Raw genomic sequence first — 23,853 nt, 5'->3', positions numbered from 1 at the left:
CATATGATCCATATGGGCCTTGAATCCAACACTTGAAGGTCCTATTAGCAACCCAATCATATTTCAATTTCTTATTGGACACTCACTTTTTCTTTTCTACGATTCACCATAAGAATGAAAAACATCTCTGAAGATAGGCACAAAACCTCCAATGGATTTTCATTTTATTTTATATTAAATTATTTGGATATACAGATAAACATAAGAAAAAGACAAATAAGTTTGTTTTGATCCAAATTCATATTTATTTATTTTTTTGATACATTTGGAGAGGGAGGGTTTCGAAACCAAAACATTCATTTTAAAGACTGAAGTTTATGCCAATCAGAACACAGGACTTTGTCTATATTTTAAAGTTATTAAAATATACATCTTTTACTAAAACACAAAGACATGCATGCATCCCATTTTTTCCTCTGAAATTATGATCAACCCCATACTTTGGTAGTTTTTATTTTGTGTCATACTCGACCTCGAATGCTCCAACTTGTTTTTGTTCCTTTGCTCTCGCCCATACAGCATGCAGAATCAAAACTGAACATTGTCATGGTCTGTTGAGAGGAATTTTGGTGTCTTCCCAATCCCAAAAAGCCAATTGATCTGTTGTAATCAATTAGAGAAAGTTTCATAGAAAGTATCTCCAAAACGATCCATCCAAAAGGAATCCCTACCCACCAGTAAGAAGTATTCTAATAAAACACCCAATTCATACAATATTCCATTTTCCCCCACATCTCAATCATTGCATCAGATCGAGTACTTCAAGTCCCATCCCAATAAAGTTTTATCACTTCGACTTTTTCTCCATTAATACAATTTATCTTAGGCAAGGCTTGGCTTGCAATCTGTTTGCAGAAAAACAGCAAGTCCTTTCGAGTCTCTAGTAGATATATCACTTTGCATGTGCATCCTTAATTCTCTGCATTTTTTGTTCCTATTTCTAGCAGTCGAGTGGGTCAAAACTCTTCAAAACTGTAAGGTGCACAGGTATCTTGTACCCTGAACACACCCAAAAACCCCTGCAAATAACCAATGATCAGAAAGTAAATTACAAAAATAATGGCTATTGTATTGCCTGAAATAACACCCTTTTGCCTTTGTCTCACATTAAAACATGCCATTAGCGGATAAGAATCAACAGAAAAATCCACTAAGAGCAGAACAAAGGGAATTTGCTTACTGTTTACAGAACAGAATCATTAGTATGCATGCTGTGGTCACAGCTAAGAACTAAATTTTCTAGCTGATCATCAATAGAAACAAGAAAGGAATTAGTTTATTTTAGAATTAAATTTTATAATATTTATTAGCTGATCGATAGAAACAAGAAAGGAAGTAATTTGTTTATCATATGGAATTGTCTTATAGCTCTCACCAAACGCTCTAACAAATTAAGACGAATAATTAACGAGAGATGATTCCTGTTTCCGGCCCTGCTGGTTCATTCCCAATCCTGATTTCACGGACAATCCCCTTATCAGAATGAGTGTGCCATCAATGTTGGATTCTGGATATAATTGCGTGTGGTAATAAATTGTAAAAGACCAAACACTCCCCCAAGACCACCCACATGGCAGAACGTGACTGGTGATAACAGGCCAAAAACAATCTGTAAATCTCCAATTTTATGGTATATATCTAATTCCTTCGTGGTCGCTGAAATTAGTTGAAACCTACATTAATTGCTTCTACTACGTACCCATCTTTATATATACGTGTGATATAAACTTCATGTAAACAACACTACTCTTGGATCTGAAGATTCTGACTCAACATTTCTTCCTTCTTCTGTCTCTCTTTTGTTCACATTCTGCAGAAACAGAAAACAGAATGGGATCGAGTCAGTCTATTTGTTGGGTTCTTTTGTTCTGTCTGATCCTTCTTTCGGGCTTTGTGGCTCAAACTCATGGCAAAATGAAAGAACAAGGTCTGCCTCCTCTCAGGCAGTCCAAGTTGAAGCCAAATTTCGGATTCGATACCAGTCTTTTCGAGGCAGTTCAGGCTGTCAACGAAGACAAAGTTTATGTTCCTCAGGAGTGCTCAAAGGAGGAAGACAGGATCGAGAGACTGCCTGGACAACCACAGGTGAAATTCTCACAGTATGGTGGGTATGTCACGGTGGATAAAGCCGCGGGTCGTGCGCTTTTTTATTATTTTGCTGAAGCCAACAATCCCAATAAAGATTCATTGCCTCTTCTTCTCTGGCTTAATGGAGGTATATACATACATACATACATACATACATATCTGTTCCATTCTCAGTGATCTCCATCCTTTTGTCAATATCATTAGGCTGAATTGAGGAAACAGTACTTGAAAAAATACATTAATTGTTTTGTCTGCTAGCTGCATATACCTACATATTCCTTTTTTTTTTTTTGGTTGTTTTCGTTTCTTTCTTTCCCGTTTTAGAGGGACACGACAAGAGAGAGTTGGGATGGGAAGATGTAAAAATATCACACAAAAATCTCAAAGAACCTGACATAGAATTCATGATATTTTCATCATCATCATCAATAGTATAACCGCGTGGTAGTTATCTTTCACTCTTTATCCTCTTTGAAGTTATAAGCTAGACCACACTTAGTTCATGACTTGCGGGACAATCCCCGTTTTTCTTTAGGTCATTACTGATCTAATGATCATGATCACAAGAAGAGTGTCCAGGTGTACTGTAGTAGACTACAAATTAATGATCATGCTTACGATGAAAGGATTCATATTGCTTCGAATCTTCCTCTTCTTCTTTCCTGATCTGTGCTAGCTAGCTAGTCATGAACGTCTCATTAAAAACAACTTGCCATGTTCAGTTTTGTTCCTTATAGAAATAATTAATTTCGCGATTGTGAAATATTTATATTGTTTATTAATTCACCATAAATATTATTATTAATGCTTGGCGGTCTTCCTTTTTAATTCAAACTCATGTGTGTGAGTACGTATATATTTATATTTCATCTGTGTGATTATAAAATATTTTTCATATTTTTATTATTTTAAGTATATATATGTCAACCCTCTTGCTGGGGTACTGCATGCAATGCATGGTGCGTATTGTCACCGCTTTTTGTGTGAAAGATCTGGGGATCAAATCCCAAACTTCACTCCTGTCACAGGAGTCCTGTGGATCGGATTTCCCGGCGTGCATGCATGGGATTTCTCGGCGGGCATGCATGTTCTAACAATCATGCAATTTTACATAAAAATATATATATATATGGTTTATTAAATTAAATTATCGATCTTTCTTTCTTTTTTTTTTTTCACTCTGGCATTGTTAGTCAACGACTCAACATGCCTTTTTATATTGTGTTTTTGATAAATCTATGCCCTCCTTGGAAAAAGCATCGCATATTTTTGTAAACATTTTCTTAAACCGCTATTAAATTGTTCAAATATAACGTCGGCCCCTTTTAATAATAATAAGAGCAATAAAAAAAAATTCCATTGCCTATTAATTACTTAGCTTCTACTCACCCAAAACAAAAAATAATAAATTTATTGCATTGTTTAGCATTGAGTGTACGTGCATGCAAACCATTGGTTAATTTACTGTATTGGGAAGCACATAATTATTTTAGTATAATAAGTAACATGCTGGAAATTTATTTATATATTATCAAAATTCGAATTTTTTAGCGCCGGTCTACTTCATCATGACCTTTGCTTAATTTCTATGCATGCAGGCCCAGGTTGTTCATCCTTGGCCTATGGAGCAATGCAAGAGCTCGGACCATTCCGCGTCCGCAGTGACGGCAAAACACTTTACGCAAACAGATTTTCTTGGAACTATGGTAAAAATTCTCGTTATAAATTAATTTTACCTGAATATATATAGAGTTTCTTTTTCTTTTTTTCTAATTTTTTTTTTTTTTTTTTTTTTTGGAATTTTCGTTTCTTCAGCTGCAAACCTTCTGTTCCTCGAGTCTCCGGCCGGAGTAGGATATTCGTACTCGAACACATCATCCGATTATAAGACGTGCGGTGATAGAAAAACTGCAGCAGATAATTATGTATTCTTGGTGAACTGGCTGGAGAGATTTCCTGAGTACAAGAACAGGCCTTTTTATATTTCTGGAGAAAGCTATGCTGGGCATTATGTTCCTCAACTTGCACACACCATTCTTTATCATAATAAGAAGGCTAACAAGACCATTATCAACCTCAAGGGAATTATTGTAAGTCTCTCTCTCTCTCTCTCGCGTGCAGACACATACAAAATTATTATAATATCAAATAATAATTGATGGGAAGCTGTTAGGTTTCATGGCGGCAAAAATAATTAAAAATCATACTTGAAATTAGTAGTACTTATGTTTATGTCTTTCAACGTAAAGAAATTATTGAAATTTGGAAGTTATACCGACCTTTGTCTTCTAGCGCCTTTTTCTTCTTCTTCTTCTTCTTCTTCTTTTTTTTTTTTTTCATATGTTCATGATGGTAAAGTGCCTGATCATCAATTGGGTCCAACCCCATGCTAGGGGTGGACCTAATTAACCCCGTGACAGCCTTGTACTAAACGAATTAACGCAGTAACCATTTTTGTCTTTAAGCAATATATATATATGATCAGTGCTTGCATGATTTAATTCTTGATATAATATATATATTTGATGTATTCATGATCGATGTATTACTGTTAATTAATTGCCATGCTAATAAGAATATCGATTAATTATCTATTTTCAACAAATTAATAGATTAGAATTTATTTTAAGATATATATTTAATTTTTCCTAATTAATCAGATATAATAGTTGAGATTTCAAGAAGTACTCGAAATATTCTAGTGGATTTTTATTCCAGCCGTGAGATCGATGTGCTTGCCAACAACCTTGCACCTTCTTGCAGTCAGCATAAAAATTGTCGCAAAGTGCAAAATTAATGATTAATCTTTCTTCGTCAACTTTCTTTATTTTTCACACTCTATAGTTAGTCTGTCATGATTTTGTTTACACCATCATTTTTGGGTCGACCCCCCAAAACAAAACAAAAAAATAAAGTGTGAATTAATTGGGTGCATGCTAGATAGAAAGTTGTCAATATTTTTGTCATGATTATTAAGTGCATGTGGTAATTAAATTTAAAATGCATGTTTATAATATTTCACATTTCACTTGCAGATAGATCAGTAGCATGCAGTAAATATTCGTACTATCTCATGTTTTTTTATATTATTTACATCATTTCGATTTATTGCATGTTATACGTTATACACAGATTGGGAATGCAGTGATCAATGAAGAAACAGATAACCGAGGAATGTACGATTATTTTGCGAGCCACGCACTCATTTCGGATGAGGATGCCCAAAAAATAAACAAATACTGTGATTTTTCACCCGAAGCCAAGCGTCAAAATCGCGAGTGTAATGAAGCCACCGCTGCTGCCGGCCGGGATACTTACTACCTCGATATCTACAACATATATGCTCCCCTCTGCACCATGGCCAACTACACTACACCTCAGCCCAAGAAAGTTTCTGTAAGTACTGAAAAATAATTCCCTTTTTGTTGTAATGTTCTATGCTTAGGCCTTGTCTTTTTGGTAAAATATGAAATAGTACATGGTGTATCATCAAAATATGATCATGTTTTATTTGGGAGTTGCAGATATTCAATTTCGATCCATGCAGCGATGGTTATGTGTATGTTTATCTGAATCGGCCCGAGGTTCAAGAAGCCCTTCATGCCAATGTAACCAAGCTTACACATGACTGGGAACCGTGCAGTGATATCATAACAGACTGGGGAGATAGCCCCTCAACCATCATTCCCCTTCTGCGGGAGCTCATGGCCAACGGACTTCGAGTTTGGGTTTTCAGGTAAAACATTGAGTATCATCTCGATCTTTATAAAATTGAGATACTGTCCAAAAAATAATAACTTCTCTATCAATCTTAAAATGAGTCTATACATGTTAAATAAAATGCAGTGGGGACATTGATGGAAGGGTTCCATTTACATCGACAAAGTATTCTCTGAATAAAATGAGTCTTCCTGTTAAGACTGCATGGCACCCTTGGTACTTAAATGGAGAGGTAACTTCTCTTTTTTTGTCCTTTGCTTTTCATTCTAAACGTCGATCGATCCTAAGAAACTTAAGTACGTTGTGGTTTTTGATCAATGGTTCTGCTCGTGGCACAGGTTGGTGGGTATACAGAAGTGTACAAGGGAGACCTCACATTGGCAACAATTAGAGGGGCAGGGCATCAAGTTCCCAGCTACCAGCCTGCCAGAGCATTTTCTTTGATCAAGCATTTCCTTGATGGCACACCTCTTCCTGACACCAAAAGATATTAGCTTTTCAATTTATTCTTCCATTTGCTGCTTAGTTCCAACTTTCAACTAGGTTGACACCAAAAGATTGCTAGTGTCAATTTCTTCTCCGCTCTCTCTTTTTCTTTTTCTTTTTTTCCATTTGCTTAGTTCCAACGTCGAGGTTGAATTATTCAAAAAGTACTGGTATAGCCAAGCAAGGTGCATTTAATTAAAGCAAAATGATGATTGTTTTTCCTTCTTCTCTTTCCATTTTGATATATGGTTTGGATTGTATTTCACCTCTCGAAACGGGAGCCCTGCACTAATATCGCCATCACCTTTCCAATGAATCCAACCATGCATGTTAATTCGCTGCAAATATAGGATTCAATATCAGAACGCCTTCATGATTCATGAACGTGTATAATAATAACTTTATCAGTAAAAGACATCTAACATTGTCGTAGGCATGAAAAAGCATGGGGCTCTGGCTCTCCACATTATTGATTGCCAAACATAGTGGTAATGATTGCCATTAACAACTCCAATCAAAATCATGTTGTATCAACAAGGGGTACTTTTCCTGCACTTGCATGCAGCAGCTTAATTACCCTACTGAAGGATCGAGCAATCAAATGATGACTGTTTTGCAGTGTATAATACCACTTTGAAACTGCTCACAATCTCAAAATCTCAGAATGCTCGACCCACTTCTATCTAAGGCTTCCTTATATATATGTAGTCGTGAATCGACTTTGAAAGTTGAAACAATGTAAGGAGAGCTAGCTGCAAGAAAGTTTACATTTTTAAGTGGTTATTATTGCATAGACATACAACCAACCACCTCATGCTAGAAAGTTTACTTTGCCGCCACTTTGACCATTCTATTTAATCGTTGGTCAAATTTTTTTTTTATTTAATAATTAAGAAAATAATTTTAAGTGTATTAATATATTTTTTTATTTTTTAAAAATATTTAAATGTATTAAAAAAATATAAAAAAAAAACTATTAAACAATATGTCAACAGTAAAAGTGGAACGGCATGGTAACTCACTCTTAATTTAACGTGGAGTAGTAGTACTTCAGCACCCTATAGCTGTACGTGATGCAGCTCGCTCTTGCGAATTGTGGGATCAGTACTACGCACCATCGGCCGGCTAGCTAGATTACTAGGATTTATTTTATATTAACAAGCTAAAAGTACCAAATCAATAAATATTAGAGAGAGAGTGAGAGAGAGAGCATTCTCGATCCATTTATGCAGCCAGCAAATATTCCACCTTTCTGTGTGGGCATATCAATTTTAGTACCGTTGAGTTAGCAACAAAGATGTTATAAAAATAAAAATAAATTCATAAAATTTTATATGAGAGTACTTTAAATTTATTTTACAATAATTAATAAATTTATTTTTGTAAGATTTCTTTGTGGTTAAAACATTAATATTATATCGAGGTATATCACATTGTAAGTAATTAAGATAATTTCATTATTTATTAATTAATTTCATGATTTATTAATAAAATTAGAGTTCCTTAATTGGGCCAAATAATTATTCTTCACATATATATTTTATTTACTTTCCGGTGTCGTCTTTTTTCTTTTTTTTTTAATCATGATTCGGTGTTTTACGCTTGGTGTGGGCCTATTTAGACAATTTCAACTTGATATTTGTTTGTTGGATTTTGCTACTCATCATCTCTACACGCTATACTTATTTTAATATTTATTTTTTCAAAATATTTTTAGTTTTATTCTTTCTAAACAAATTAAATTTTTCTACTCATAATCTATACACTATACATTTGGTAAGTGAAAAAAATTAAAAAATAAAAAATTATGTGTTATATATGATGTGTAGATGATAAATATAATTTTTTTTTTTTATTTGTGACGAGTTTTTTTTTTTTAATCAAACACGTGCCAAAAATGTTGCTAAGAAATAACTTTCGGGCCTAGAAGTTACGTGAATATCCATGATGTTTCATTCTCAACAACAAAAGTCCTCTTTTTTAAACCCACAAAATATGCAATAGTAGAATTCTAAGCCCACAGCCCAATAACTAGTATCGACTACTTGATCCTCTTCTTCACCCCGAAATTCCTAAAATCGACCATCGCACAAACCCTAACCCTAACACTAAAAACCACCAGATCAGCCAAAACCTAGACCGACCCAAAAAATGGTGTGCATTCGCAAAGCCACCATAGATGACCTTTTGGCCATGCAGACCTGCAATCTCTTTTGCCTCCCGGAGAACTATCAGATGAAGTACTACCTCTACCACATTCTCTCCTGGCCACAGCTCCTCTATGTGGCCGAGGACTACAACGGTCGCATCGTCGGCTACGTGCTTGCCAAGATGGAGGAGGAGAGCAACGAGTGCCACGGCCACATCACTTCCCTAGCGGTGCTCCGCACCCACCGCAAGCTCGGCCTGGCCACGAAACTTATGAACGCGGCGCAGAACGCTATGGAGCAAGTTTTTGGGGCCGAGTACGTGTCGCTTCACGTAAGGAAGAGCAACAGGGCTGCCTTCAATCTGTATACGGAGACCTTGGGTTATAAGATTCATGATGTGGAGGCCAAGTACTATGCTGATGGGGAGGATGCCTATGATATGAGGAAGCAGTTGAAAGAGAAGCAGGTTCATCATCATCATCATCATCATCATGACCATGGGCATAGTCACGGGCATGCTCATCATCATGAGCATGGTGGTGGATGTTGCTCCTCGGTGGATGCCAAGGTGAGTGGAAAGAAGGAGGCGAAGGCAACGTGATAGTGAGAGTGAGAGAGAGGAAGAGGCGTTACGATTAAGCATTTGATGAATCGGGCATCCGAGGAAGTATGTGTTGTTGGATTTTGTTATTTATTTTTCTTTTCTGTTTCTTTTTGTCTTGTCGGTTTTAATTGCTGGGCTGGTTTTATGAGGAATAATGCATGACAGTAGTAAATTACTATGGTGAACATGGATATACAATGTTATGTGTACTTTTATGGTGTAGATTGTATTGGGTTTTAGAGCCTAGCTTTACATTTCTAGTATTTTTAGCATTTTTACTTGAAATTTACTTCAAGTAGTATTGCCTTCAAAGGATGGTATTTATTTGACGTATGGTAGTTGTGTTATTACTTATGATCAAGGTCGTGCATTGGTGAAAGTTCAATTAACTTCTAAATGAGAAATTATGTCCCTTGCTTTATGAGAAACAATTTTATCTGCTGTTTGAGGCCGAGTAAACACGAAGTCTTCGAGATGGGGCTTTTTTTAAAAAAAAAAAAAAAACAGTCTTAGCTTGTTTATCTAGTAATCTACCGTTTTCATTGCTTTGTTGGTTGCTCTATAAGGGCTAGGAAGTTTTGAGATGATCTCATGGAAGTCTTATGACTGTGGTATTCCTTTTCACCAGAATTAAACCTGAATCAAAAAGCTAGCAAAAGGTTTTGTGCACTTTTGTGAAGTGGTAGTTGAGTTAAATTGGGTTTAATTTGATAAAATCAGAACTTATCTTATCTTATACTATTTTATTTTTAATATTATGAGCTACATAAACCCATAATCTCACCTTTTATCTCTGTTCTTATGAGGGGAGGGAATGTAATTTGAACTAGAGCTTGCTGGCTTTATTTAATGTGTGTAATATCGTTGAGGAATATGTTTATGGGCTAGTATCTTTGCCATACTCTCCTCTAAATGTCTTCTTCTTTTTTTTTTTTTTTTTTAAGTAATAAGAGATTTTATTGACAAGTAAATAGGCATAGCCCAGGTATCCAGGAGCTCTCCTAATGTCCGTTGGTTCTGTGCTCAAGACTCTTGATCTTGCAAAGATTTATTTGTAGCTTTTGGTACTTTGTTTGTGTGCTTGATACTTCATAGGGCTGTGCAGAAACTGCACTACTCTGACTCCATTCCAATCTCCGCTCCTATTGGAGTCAGAGATGTCGTAGTTAGAGTCCGAATTGATCATAATTATCTACTTATCAAAAAAAGGAGTTGGTCATAATTATCTGGTTGGAATTGGAGTCCAAACAGGACTCTGAAAAAAAGAAAGGAATATCACCAAGTTGTAAATGTAGTAACTGAGAAGCCAATGTCACTAGGGAACAGGGGAAAATATTCTGCTTTAGTTTCAATACAAGTGATGAGTTGCATGCAATATCGATTTTCACTTGATGAGGAGACTTTTTTCTTCTCTTTTCCTTGTAAGTGTAGTGATAGGATTTGAGGGAGGACAGAAAGGTTATATATGAGTCATTTCGTTATTGACAGGTCTCTTATAGGCTTAATGCAAGTAACAAGATTATCTATTGCAATGGGGTTCTAGGTGATTTTGATTAGGTGTAGATCCTCTGAAGATTATGTATCCATTTGAATGTTTTCCTTGTTGATCACACCAGCATGGGATTGCTATTAAGCTGAAGTTTGAAGTCCTGTCGAAAGATGTGTAAATTATCACATTAGTCGTTCACCCATAATCAATAAGATTCTCTCTCAACATGGTTCTCTCTAGGTCTTTTGATAAGCAAATGACTTGCGCCAGAAATACTAACTTTTCTCTAGAGGTTGCCTTCACTGGTAGTTGCCTATGTTGGGCAATTCATGGCTTCTGGGAAACACAGTTTATATCTTTTTCTTTAAAAATAAAGGAAAACATGGTAAATACTGCCAGTTATGACTGTCTTCAAGCCATCGCAGTTTGGTTATCCATGTGCCGTGGGAGGTCAGGTTTTACAATTGCAAGGTTTTTAGTGGGCTTTTTGTTGGGCTTACGGGCTTATATTCCTATGGGCTATGGGGGGGGCAACGTTGATTTGGGTCAATGAACGGAATGCTGTCTTTGAACACTAGTCGATGTCTTTATTCTTTAACTATGCACTTTACGTGTAAACAAATGGTAACTAGTCGTTTCCTTTGAATTTGTTACCTTGTACCATTCGGAAAGTGCCAACTTTTGCAAGCTCCTTTTGGGTAAGCAGTTAACTTGGTGTCACTGATTTTCAAGATTACCTCATATTTGATTTATTTTCTGAGTGAAGTGGTTAAAGAAAATGTTCAAAACGCTGCCCGCTTCAAAGTCGCTTACACGAGGTGGACTGAAACTTCGGGTTCTGTGGTTGGTCTTTCAAGTCATCGACTGGGTTGAATCTCCCACTCGACATGAACTATCCCTGAATTATTTGATTCAATCAGGTAACTTATTTTAGGGTTCCTATACTTCTAAAATAAGATTCCGAAATTTCTTATGTTTACACTAGGGGAAGGAAGAAAGAAAGGCTCTTTCTCAAGTCCTTTCCTCTGAACCGTCTCGAACACACCCAACTTTACACCTAATGAGCAATACCACATCATCCTGCAAAAGTCTTTTGGGGACTAGGAAATTAAAAAGTAGGAAATATTGGAGTCCCATCATTTGAAAGTGAGTTACCTTAGCCTTCACTGCACGCAATTAGAGTTGTCTCTAGTTCCATAAAAAAGAACAAAAAGGAGAATAATCCTGCTCTACTTCCAATAATACACAAACAGATTCGATCGGAACGGGACCTCTGTTCCCATAGGCATTATAGGTTTGGTAGGATGTTATGCAAATATAAAAGTAGGGGATGATGTAAAGGGGCATGTTCAACGATAAATACCAAATGTTGCTGTCAACACCGCATCCAATGGGAATTTAATTGTCTAACTAATGTTCTAAAAATTATGATTAACCTATAAATTCTTTGTTGATATTATTCTTTCTTTAGATGAGTTCTGTATGCAATATTTTAGTCTACTGTTAAATATTTGGAAGGAATTTTGTGTTTTGAGTAAAGATTAGGTAGAACGAACCCCTACAAGGCAAAGATCACATCCATCAAAGAGAGAGGGAGATTTGGTTGCGTCTACCAAATACAATCAGCTCTCAGCAAGTACTTAAATAAGGAATGGAATTTATGTGTGACTATGCACATCATCAGAAGATTAGATAAAGTACACAGATAAAGAAATCATTGATGGCTTTAGATAAAGAGTTATAAAACAACAATGAGACTATTTTACATCGAAATATCCCAAAAGTATATGCATTATACAAAGGGCATGACCAGAAAACGCTTTTATTTTGTAGCCTATTGTTCATTTGAATATCAGTGGGCTCTCCATGTTCCTTACAAAGACAAAAACATCCAATAATGGTTGAACTTTTGCATTCAATATCTTGTCATGATCACCACCACCTCTACCATTGTGAATCATTTAGCTCAAGCTCTGTTGGGTTGATCAAGCCCTCAAAAACCCCAATTTAGGGTGATCAAAGCATGGAACATTTTAATGGTATGACCAAAATGATGTCCACATTGATTTTATACCTTTAGAGGAGTAATGGAGCCCCGGTTATGCTGCTGCAAACCGGTGGGGCGCTCTAGGTGTAGGCACAACAACATCGCGGCCAGATTTAATCAAGTTGAGACGATCCTTTATTAGTTTATCGAACAGCCTGTTGTTAGGATTCTCTGCATAGCAAACGTAATAACAACTCACACAGGCGTGTGGTACTGCCATGGCAATCCTGGTCTGGTGCACCATAGTAATAATTTTTAAGTTAAATTGATCAAAATTAAAGAATGGCCAAGTTGATCACATGAATTGAATGCACAGAGAAATAATCAAATAAAGTAGGATATATCAAGTATGGCTACCAACCATGAGGTATCCAATGAAGAATGCAAGGAGTGAAATGGTGGCCGTGAAATTTTGGTGGACTTTGGCAGTCCAAGCAGCTACAACTATGACACAGATAGAGCCACTGCAGACTCCAGTTAGGAAGCAGATTGAGCTGGTTATGTCAGAGTCGACTATAGATTCCATTTCTTGCTTCTTAAACAGCTCCCAAGTGTCTTGTGATGCCTTCACAAAACCTTTTCCATATGCAGCTATCTGTAAAAATGGATTCAAAGATAGCTAAATAACATCTCTAAGTTAATTAGCCTTATACAATTGACTGAAAATGCAGTTTGTAAAAAACTTTAGTGGTCTGTATTGACAATCAAATTCAGATAATGATGGCACTGCAAATGATCCAGCATTTATAAAATAATCAGAGTAAAATATTGTCAGTTGAGAATGACATATTGCCTATAAAAAAAAAAAAGAAAAAGCATATTGCCTCAACTAAATCTAGAAGCAGCATGAAAAACTTAAAAACCATTAAATACTACGCAATACTGAGGACCCCTTTTAACTAAATCAAATTAGACTACTCTGACAAAAGTAAACTTCAACTCAGAATGAAATTCTCAAAGCTTTAAGTCAGAACACGACTATCAGAAATAATTCATATAACAATAGCCACCTAAAAAGATTCTGCCATCTTCATAATCCATACCCAAATGCCATAGATAAGTAACAGAAAATCAACTAATGCTTCTAAACTACTAATCACTAGAGAAACTACTTCTGATTGCAATGCATAGTTTTTTTACCCTTTAAATAGAGACATTTTCACTGGTGACCTATCTGCAACAAGTTAGTATTAGCCTCTCATTAATCGTTCCTCTATTCACACTACATAAAAGGGCATTAGAGTGATGAAAATTCACAAGAGCGAAAGGTTTTTCAATAACATTACCTGCACAAAGGCCCAACCATTTCCATTTCTGAAGATGGACTCCATGACTCCGAGACAGCAATGTGCACAACAAAACATGAACTCATCTTCTCCCTCAAGCAAATTCAGAGCCCGAGCAACAATTCTCAGGGCCTCAATCGCAGGTACAAAGAGAGAGCCTAAACAAGCACTTCCAAGATTCTGAGTCAAGGCTCTTTGGAAGCAGAATTGAGTATTAGATTGCATTCCCCTGTGATAATAGAGAGCAATTACCCTACTTACTGTTAAATTAGCAACATTTCTCATTACTTCAGCAGTCCAAGCCAAGCTCAAAACCAACCCAAGAATGATCAATGGGGGGAAGTAAAAATTCAAGGCTCCAACCACAGCTAAAATCCATAAGGACATCCACAGGAATCCGGCCCCAAGCATCCAATAAATAGGCTGATTCAGATCAGGGACTTTCGATACAGGTTCAAGTGATCTCATCAGGACCTTACAACAAAATCCGATTCTCGGCGTGACCCAACAAGCATATAGTCCATCACCAACAGCAAAGGCAATAAAACAGACTCCAATGCCATCTGTGGGAGGCTTTTGGAAGCAAATAAGTAGAATTCCAGCAGATAATGACAAGAGAAATGAACCCCACAGTATAAAATTAACCATGAATCTAGGCCATTCCCTGACTGCCTTTTGCCATGCAAACGCTAGAGTAATGCTCAAAAGCGATGCAGCTTCAACTTGTGGCAGGTAATGCCTCAACACTTTTTTCTCTTTTGTTTTGATAGATTCTGACCCTTCAATCAGCCCTTGAATACCCTTGAATATAAGAAAACCAACTAGCCCAACAGCCACAACCATGTGCAGAAGGAACAGAACCAGAGATATTCTGTTGGTGTACGCTCTTGAATTCAACGTAACTACTGATAACTGCTTTGCAAAGCGAGAGAAACCCAGAAATTTAGTTATCCATGAAACTTACTTTAGAGAGAGCCAGCGGTTTTATATTTTCATTTGGGTATAGCAAAATTATAAGCTACCATAAATAGACTCGTAAGTTTGCGTTGATTGACTGAAAAAAATTAAAGTTTCTGTGCTTTGTAGGGTGAGAAATAATTACGGTACATCTCAGATAAATAGCCAAAAATTTTATAAATACAACTATGACTGGAAATTTACAAACAAAAATTTAGAACAAGTTTGTGCATTTTTTAGGAACGCACTTGGAAATTTCAGAAATGAAACTTGAAAAGCCATCAAATTCAAAGTATCTTTATGCAAACTCGAGACAACTTACTTGTGGGGTTGGTGTAGAGCGAGGCTGAGCAGGCTGGGCAGGCTGAGAAGGCTGGGCAGGCTGAGCAGGATGGGTAGGCTGAGAAGGGGAGGGAGTTCCAACTCTAGTGGCATTGTTAATGACAAGCCTCAAAGGGTTCGTAGGGTTCAGCCTCTGCATCCTTGACAAGTGAAACTCTTCATGGTTATTGCTCCCAACCAACTCTTCTTGAGAACCCACATCCCCTTTCTCCACATCCTTTACTTCCTCCTCGTCCTCCTCTCCCGCTTCAACCTCGTCAGTCTCTCTCTCTTCCACCTAACACCACCACAGCCCGACAACATTTCAAACTTCAGCACACACATGGAATACCCACCAAAAATTAACAAAAGCAACAAACAAAATTTCAAAGAAATAACATCCGATACGTATCTTACAGGTTCTGCGGCACCCATTAACGGCGGCTGCGGCTGAGGCTCTGGTGGCGGTAGTATCTGGAATTTTGTTGATTTTTATGTTCAGTGGTGGACAACGTTGCTGTTACTTTATCGATGCTTGGAGATACTCTTCCAGCTGACCGGATATGCTGTATTAATTTTTCACTCCGCTTTTACACCTTACCTCAGAGTATCAGAATACATGGGACCCCATTGAAGATTCAAGCACAAACATGCCCCTGATGGACAGAAACTTAACAAGAAGCACCAGTTAAGGGTGGTCATGGAACAGTGTGTGATGTCGGTCAGAGTTGGAACCGATCATACAGAAATAGGATTTAATTTATACTAAATTAGAGTTCTTTTTTCTTTGCAAGTATTATATTTATATAGGATTAGGAATTGAAGGCTGAGATTGGTGGATGGAAGGAGTCAGATCATCCAAGGGTGAGGACGACCAGAGTCATTGACTTTTGCAGTAAATGCACGTATCTCATTTGTAAGCCACACGCACCATATATCAGAAATATTTTTTTTTTTTATCTTTTAAATTTTTTTTAATTTTATTCTTCTTAAAATAATTAAATTTTTCTATTCATCATCTATATATCATATATTTAATAAGAAAAAAAAAATAAAAGTAATGGTAAAAAAAGATGATTTGTGGTGTGTGAGGCCGAATTTTTTAACCTGATAAAGCATCTTGTTGCTTTCTATGTTACACTTCCAGGACGTGCCAGGCACTCAGTGCAGTTACCGAGCACAGTGATTAACTCCAACTTTGACCGCTAATCGACACCCAACTTGATTATGTTACATTTATGGTCAACTCATGTTGTTTTCTTTCCATTTTCTTTAATTTTCTTTTCTTTTTATCTCAGCCGGTACATTTTTTTTAAGAAAGAAAAGTATCCTAGGAATGTTGTTCTCCATTTGTAGCAAAAAATAAGGTAAGGTTGAAATAAATTCTAATCCCAGTAATTTTTTGTTAGGGAAGAAGGAAAAATGTCATGTTGAGAAAGAAAAATTGCTTAAATGATAATTACTTAAAATATATCGCCTCAAATAAATATAATTATAAATGATAAAGTAAAAATTCACATTTTAATAAATTAATGGTCATATACAATGAATTTGAGATTAATCGTAGAAAGAGCAATTTTCTCTCCGATTACTTTCTACAGTAATTCCCTCATCTTTTACCATCAAGGTGAGAGTGCTGTTAGGATATAGAGCACTCCTTTTGGCAATAAGTCACAAGCTACAGTCTGATGTGGGCCTGACCTAATTATTAAATGACGTATCAGATTGTGATGATAAGTGGGTGGGCCTGGACCGTCAGATATGATGACTCGGATCCACCTAATCTCTACTCACTGTTGATGTGATCATAAAAGAACTGCTTAGATTTCCCCAACAATCCCAATCATGTAACAGAGCCTCTTAAACTGTAAACACCATGAATATTATTTTACTATCTCAATCTAACATGCATGGAAGTGTAAAATGAAAAAATGATTCTGAAGGCTGATTAAGATCCTCTTTCAGTACTGCTAAAAGAAATCATCTTTCAGCACACCTGCAGCTCTCCACATCATACTTCTGTTGCCTCATCGTCTATTATTTCTTCTCGCCAGCACTCAACTCTGGCTGTGGCCACCTTCCTTGTTAGCAGCAGTGGCTGCTTTCATCTCATTTTGCAGTAATTAATGATTGCTCAGCTCCTGGTTTAATCAAGTCAAATAGAAGAGGAAAACACCATCACTGATTTATATATAAATGAGTAAATTCTTCTGGGTTTATTTATGAAACAGAAAACAAAATTATAACAACACTGTCAACACGCTCCACTACTGGTGGACATCTTTGGCTTTCCTTTCGCAACCATTCGTTTTCCCCCTGATCCAGTTGGGTTTATGAAAGTTGAATGACTACCGAATTCGATCTCAGATTACCATTGAATGGGAATTATCACAACTGAATACTTGAGCTGAAGGATAAGACATTTGAATGGACAACGTGTTTACTGATTACTACAAATTCAGTAAACCATTAAACATGATTCAAATGATGGATGGCTCTAATTTTCTACAAGATAAAAACAAAAAGGTGGTCCAAGAGATAAATAAGCAGAATAAGATGATCATGAGACAGGAACAACATGGTTGCCACTCCAGCCACTTCAAGGAAAAAAAAAATATTAAACAAACAAAGAAGTGAAAAGAGTCAAATGGAAGTGAAAAGCAACTAAGGATTGTTGCATGCACTCCAAGCTATTAAAAAAAATGGATTTCTGTATGATAATAAAGAATATATTTCTTTCATAAGATCTTCCCCATATTCCCCCCTTATCTCTGTGCTGGCAAAAATGAACCAGAAGAGAAGAAAAACGCAAGTGAACCAGAGAAGAAGCAATGCACTGCCATAACACCCCTTCTCTACTCTCTATCGTCACCATGCACCTAGCATTCACTAGCAATCTGATACGTTTATTGATATCAAGACATAACTGAGAATCTGCCAAATAGGGATGAAAGCTCATTGGGTGTCTGATATAAACAGGGGAAGGACCACTTTCAGGCTTGCCTTCTCACGTACCAAAAGCTAAATGGAAAATTGGAATTTTCTTGAGCCCTGCTTCAAAATATAAGCACACTGCATCATCTAAAGGACAAAATTTAACAGCCTAACACCAGAAGAAGGCCTAACACTCCAAGCTCAGAATAATAGCACGTGCAACTTGATTAGATTTCCACATATTGATTAAAAAATGTCAATACACCAGTCAGGAAGTACACTTACCGTGCGTAAGAACTTAGAAGTACTTTACTTGCTATAGTCCATTGGCAACATAAAATCTCGCCCGAATTTTGCAGTTCTTTTAGGTGTAGAAAAATGAAAAATTTCTTGCTCTTGATTCATAGACTTCATCTTAAGAGCTCATGAAGCAACTCAAATATAGTATAGTATAATAAAAATGGGTACTAATGGCCGATTGCTGAGACCCATTACAGGATCATTGAGAGAGATAAATAAGGTGATCCAATTTGTACTTTTACATCACATATTAACCTAAACCATAGCAGACCTAACCGACGAAAAGCATTTTTTTTTAAAAAAAAATGGATATCTTTTGGTAAGTGGGGATGAAATGGGACAAGTGCGATCAACATCATCTCCTTGATAATCTTGGAAGGCTTGACATATCTTTTCCCTGTTATAAAAAAAATATCTAACTTGTCAATCATAACAATTTCCAGGCGACAAAACATTCCATCACAGAGAGAGATGGTTACCTTTGTGAACGAGGAAGTTTACCGTGACAGTTGGGAGGGATTCATTTCTTGTTCAGTTGACCTTTGAAAAGTTTTGCTTTCTGCATTAACTCGAGGGTTTTTCCGGTAGGTTTATTTCTGAGGAGAAAATGGGCTGAAATTCGGCCCATTATCAAGAAGGCTAAGATAAAGATTATTTCAGGCCAGACCATGTAAAGACAATTGTCAATTTGATCGAACGGCTGTCAACGGGATATTCACTATCTTTCTGCCTAAATCCCCATATGGGTGGATCATTTCGTCTCCCGTACTTTTAGTCCAACCCACGCGCCTCACACCGAGCGTGAACCTACCGCTTCTACTGCCAAATTACCGTTATTAGCCGCCAGAGAATAGACGCATAGCTCAGTTGCATGTGGCTTCTCAAAAATCTTTATTTTCTCTGCAATGGCTCTCATGGCTGCCATCTCCACCATGATGCCACTCTCCATCTCCGTCCCCATCAGCCGGCCTTTATACAATCGGCCACACGATTCTCGTACTTATGCTTCTTTGAGCTCCTCCTCATCATCTTCTGAGTCAAAATCCTCACTGCCAAAAGAACCCAGGCTTCCATCTGCTACTTCTTCATCAATTCCCTTAGTTGTTGAGCCCTCTGGACCGCCTGAATCGGGGCTGAACTATGCACAAGGGAACCCGAACGGCAACCCGGTTGCCCTTTTCGTTACGTCCACCGAGTCGACCATTGAGAGGGTAAGTAGATTCACTACAGCTGCCTCACTCTTTTTTTTTTTTTTTTTGTCCATTTGTGTTGAAATTAAATTGATCTTGAATTTTTTCAAAAAAAAGTTTCAGCTAAACTCTGAGTCATTTTAGAGAACAAAATAAAGGAAAGCCAATCCTTTCTTGGTACTTTGATTATCTGGATAATCCTTTCAGTGAGTCATACATTATGATTTTGGGGAAATTGGATGAAATAAATAGTGTGTGCATTATGATGCTTTAAAAATTTTAGTCACTACATAAAAGAAAGGGGAAAAAAATATTGCCTTCAAATTTGCGACTTAAAGGCCATAAAGCCTGTATAAAGTTATAGAAAGCTATTTATTAGATGATGGGAAGTAACTATTTTGTATGAAATGTGTCAAAAGGGGGTGTTTATAAATTTGGGTTTAAAGCTATGTTGTCTGACAGATTGCCTCTGATAAGTCAGGGGACCGAATATTAGAATTACTGAAGATTCAGCCAAAAAAAAAAAAAAAAGAAGATTGAGGTTTAAATGTATAAATTTCATAAATGGCTTCAGTTTTTATTATCCATAAGAAGGAAAACTAATATTAAGCCTTCAATAACAAAACGGCATTGTTACAAATTAAAAATAAGAAAATGAATAAAAATACTTTCATTTTTTCAAATGATTCCCGTTTTAGCAAAACAAATAAAATAACAATCTTTCTTGAATGTCCTTAAGTTGGCTGTGAAATTCAGGTTCAAATTTATGAGTAATATGGGGAGTTAAGAGAACAAGTACTTTCATTTTTGAAAAATCTAATGTATTACGGACAAGTGAAAAGGTAAAGCCTTTACATATTCTAGAATGGAGGAGGTAGTAAACTTACCCAAAAAAAATGATGGAGGGAGTATTAAAATAGTTGTTATGTCTCTCCATTCTTGCTTATAAACCACAGAGGTCCGTTAGCAAGTTGCTCCTTATGCAATAGGCAAAAGTGCACATTATTCACAATCTTTTTTCTTCTATTTTTGCTTTTGTCCTGTTTTTATAGAGTGTCCATGTCAAATCAGTTGTGGATTTCATCTCTATCTGTCCAGGTGTTTTTATGGATATTCTAGGCTTTTGAAAGCATTTCTTACTTGTCCATCACTGAGCAGGCAATTTTTGACTTCCGCTTCTTGGCACTTCTGGCTGTTGGAGGCTCATTGGCTGGTTCTCTGTTGTGCTTTCTCAATGTACTTCACCTTATTCCCTATTTATTTCAAATTGTTACAAGACAGCATTAGAATTTATGTCTTAACAGCTATTTGTGTTAATTGATTTTCTGTTGAGCTTCTTGTCTATGATGACGATGATGATGATGGTAGAGGTTTGGATTTTTTACTTTGATTATTGGAAACGAATCAAACTCAAAATATTCCTGTAGATTCTATTCCCTGTGCATCTCTTTAAATGAGCCTCATGCTCTAATTCACTAAAGATCGATTCCCTTCCCGGGCCAAACAAATTTTCCCCAACTGGACCAAGGAAAGTATCCTGGCAGGACAATAAGCAACTAATGATTTTTCCTATTCTTATGTACATGACTCGCAGTGCCATAGTTTGAACATGTGAGTAACCTCGTTTCCATTGGACAAGACCATTTCCTCTTTCATCACCTCATCCTAATGATACAACTCACTGGTAGGTGTAGTAGCAGCAGGCCAGCAGCAAAGGCACTTTAGACTTTACCATATTGGTCCCTTAAACCTCCAGTAAATCCTCTGTTATTATCAAGGAACTAAGTAGTGTATAAGAGTCACATTCCCTGGGGTTGATCACCATCCACAGAGTTCCTTTCCTTTATTAATAATATGGGCCATCATGTGTTCTGTCTTATTTCACTTAAATCATCCTTGCAAATCTCAAATGAACAGGCAATTATTTTCCTCGTTATTGCTTTTATGGCAGCAAATGTTACAAAACACCACGTGTTTCCTTTCTTTCCAATGAGGATAAAATGTGGCAGCAGAAGCAATTGCTGCTCTAACAGCCATTTTTTTTTTTTCCTTCAGCCACACCTCTCCAAATGAGTTCCCAAAACCTGAGCAGAATACTGCAAAGCAAAGCACAATTGCTGGCATTCTCATTGGTGCCACCATAAGACCATCACATACTGAATTTGGAATGCCTATTCCAATCTGGCCTTGAGTTTGTAACTTGTCTCCCAAAATAATATAAATCTGTCTTGGAACTGCATTTACTTTAATCTAGTGTATACCATTGAAGTTGTTCCAGGTTTTTTCTTTATAGCTTCCCAAGAACTCTTAGCAATAACTGACTCAGTGTTCAAATTTGAGCATATGAGAATCTTGAGACTAATTGCATAAATGCTATTCACATGATATGATGCTATTATACCATATCATTTTACTTGGATTTAATTATGCTATTTTTGTAGGGTTGTGTTTATATTATAGATGCATATAAAATTTACTGGTCGTGCTGTGTCAAAGGGATTCACTCAGGACAGATGGTTCTACGACTAGTTGAAGCTATTGGTTAGACTCTCGTGAATTCACTTCATCAGAATTATTCTTTCATTTTGATAACATGCTATAATTCAAAATCCCACAATTCGCCTAGATGAACTTTTGGAGCTTCAAAATTGGGAAAGCATGTTCTCTCTTTTAATGGAAAACTCTTTTCCATGCATCCTTACCTTTTTGCAAACACATGCTAGCTCTTCTGTTCTTAAGATTGAAACCTTCTGTTGCTGACAAATATTATATGGGAAAATTTATCTGCTGCAGATGTTTATCTCGCTGGGACGGTCATGTTAATATTCGGTATGGGCTTATATGGGTTATTTATCAGCAATGTGTCTCCAGATGCTCCTCCCAGTGTTGATCGTGCCCTCAAGGGCTCTTCTTTGTTTGGAATGTTTTCTCTCAAGGTGATAATAATTCCCTTTAAACAAAACTACTCCCTTAGAAATTCTCTGCTAAAAGCTTTTCAGCATCTGCCTGCATCATATATCCCAGGAAGTTCCTTCAAACATTTTATCTGTTTTCTTGACTCAATGTAGCACTAAATAATCCATTCCTTTGGCTGTTTGCTCCTTTCAATTTGGTACCCTGAAACCTCTAAAATGGCATATAGACTGAACGGAAATGATAACCATGTGATGTACAGTTGCTCTATCCTTCCAGTAAATTTCCTTGCATATCAAATCTGACTAGACTCAGCTGTGTTGCGCCTCATGATGTGGAGCACATCAAATGGACAATACAGAATGAGTATAACTTATTAAGGACAATAGACTAAGTTCTCATTACTGAATAAGATTCTACATAGTTTACTGAAGGCAGCTTTTTTTCTCCTCTTAACCCCAAATCTGCAAACATTGTGGAACTGGTTGTATGCCTTCAGTTAGATGGCTTTCTGGCTCCTCCTCCCATTTGTATCATTTTTATCTTCTTCGTATTTGAGTTCACCAATATACCTAATTGATTCTTATTGATCTGCAGGAGAGGCCTAAATGGATGAAAATTTGCTCACTCGATGAATTGAAGACAAAAGTGGGGCACGTTATCGTTATGATTCTTTTAGTTAAGATGTTTGAGAGGAGCAAGATGGTACAAATTACCACTGGAGTGGATTTGTTAAGTTATTCTGTATGTATCTTCCTATCATCTGCTTCTTTGTACATCCTTCATAATCTGCACAAATCAGACTAGGGATGTCTGATGTACTATAGCTACCAATGGAATGAATATCAAACAATGTAATATTCATTGGCACGTAGAAAAGTGAATATCCATGTTCCAAAAGATTGCCTATGGAGGGAGTGTTTGGTAACATCTTCATGATAACTATGCATCAACAAAGTTTGTGTTTTATACAACACTTGGCAGAATGGCTCTGTAAAAGCCTTTTTATGAACTATGGCAAAGCTAGTTCTCTTCATGGTATTACGCACGATTTCCCTCTCTCCATTCTCTTCCCACTGAAATGTGCGTGATTTGAATATTCTTATCAAATGGATGTAAAGGTATTATTTACCATATTTACCAAAGATATATAGCCATAAAACAAGTAAATTTGGTGATATACCAATGTGCTATGAGTTAGTTATAAATATTTACCAAAGAAAATATGTCACTTGACAATCTTAATTTAAAAAATAAGATTTTTTGAAAAAAATAAATATTGAGTTTTTATAATTAAAATAGTATATTTTAAATTATGGTATTTTTGTAAAATAGTGATATTCTTATATGTGTATCAAACTTGAAAGA

At 36.5% G+C, this 23,853-nt stretch overlaps 4 protein-coding genes and 1 long non-coding RNA gene across 6 annotated transcripts; 3 read left to right on the top strand and 2 right to left on the bottom strand.

Moving 5' to 3' along the window:
- Positions 1-1,417: 1,417 nt before the first annotated feature.
- On the top strand, positions 1,418-6,505 carry LOC121239701 (serine carboxypeptidase-like 40). Its single transcript, XM_041136996.1, has 8 exons — positions 1,418-1,630; positions 1,817-2,215; positions 3,687-3,794; positions 3,904-4,178; positions 5,221-5,484; positions 5,613-5,824; positions 5,935-6,040; positions 6,147-6,505. The coding sequence occupies exons 2-8, from the start codon at positions 1,831-1,833 to the stop codon at positions 6,300-6,302; spliced, it is 1,506 nt and encodes a 501-aa protein (XP_040992930.1). The 5' UTR covers positions 1,418-1,630; positions 1,817-1,830; the 3' UTR covers positions 6,303-6,505.
- Positions 6,506-8,293: 1,788 nt separating this feature from the next.
- LOC121239721 (N-terminal acetyltransferase A complex catalytic subunit NAA10-like) lies at positions 8,294-9,270 on the top strand. Its single transcript, XM_041137023.1, has one exon. The coding sequence runs from the start codon at positions 8,446-8,448 to the stop codon at positions 9,043-9,045; it is 600 nt and encodes a 199-aa protein (XP_040992957.1). The 5' UTR covers positions 8,294-8,445; the 3' UTR covers positions 9,046-9,270.
- Positions 9,271-12,343: 3,073 nt separating this feature from the next.
- Positions 12,344-15,881, bottom strand: LOC121239635 (protein PNS1-like). The gene is made up of 5 exons (XM_041136913.1): positions 15,566-15,881; positions 15,150-15,446; positions 13,871-14,782; positions 12,946-13,179; positions 12,344-12,816 (listed from the first exon to the last, which is right to left on the bottom strand). Exons 1-5 carry the CDS (start codon positions 15,581-15,583, stop codon positions 12,637-12,639), a joined length of 1,641 nt encoding a protein of 546 aa, XP_040992847.1. The 5' UTR covers positions 15,584-15,881; the 3' UTR covers positions 12,344-12,636.
- A 2,804-nt stretch (positions 15,882-18,685) lies between these two features.
- LOC121239696 lies at positions 18,686-18,983 on the bottom strand. Its single transcript, XR_005935344.1, has 2 exons — positions 18,862-18,983; positions 18,686-18,779 (listed from the first exon to the last, which is right to left on the bottom strand). It is a non-coding gene; the product is annotated as an uncharacterized LOC121239696 (long non-coding RNA).
- Positions 18,984-19,229: 246 nt separating this feature from the next.
- On the top strand, positions 19,230-23,459 carry LOC121239865. 2 transcript variants are annotated; one of them, XM_041137217.1, is made up of 5 exons: positions 19,231-19,593; positions 20,731-20,808; positions 22,014-22,113; positions 22,366-22,508; positions 23,083-23,459. In XM_041137217.1, exons 1-5 carry the CDS (start codon positions 19,288-19,290, stop codon positions 23,290-23,292), a joined length of 837 nt encoding a protein of 278 aa, XP_040993151.1. In that variant the 5' UTR covers positions 19,231-19,287; the 3' UTR covers positions 23,293-23,459. The 2 variants fall into 2 exon arrangements, with proteins under 2 accessions (XP_040993152.1, XP_040993151.1); XM_041137218.1 differs by lacking the exon at positions 20,731-20,808 and having other exon boundaries at positions 19,230-19,593.
- The last annotated feature ends 394 nt before the right edge of the window (positions 23,460-23,853 follow it).

Source organism: Juglans microcarpa x Juglans regia, chromosome 7D (genome assembly GCF_004785595.1).
Source record: "Juglans microcarpa x Juglans regia isolate MS1-56 chromosome 7D, Jm3101_v1.0, whole genome shotgun sequence".
NCBI lineage: Eukaryota > Viridiplantae > Streptophyta > Magnoliopsida > Fagales > Juglandaceae > Juglans > Juglans microcarpa x Juglans regia.
Note: the sequence above shows the minus strand (reverse complement) of the source record. Positions and strands in the feature narration are given on the sequence as shown.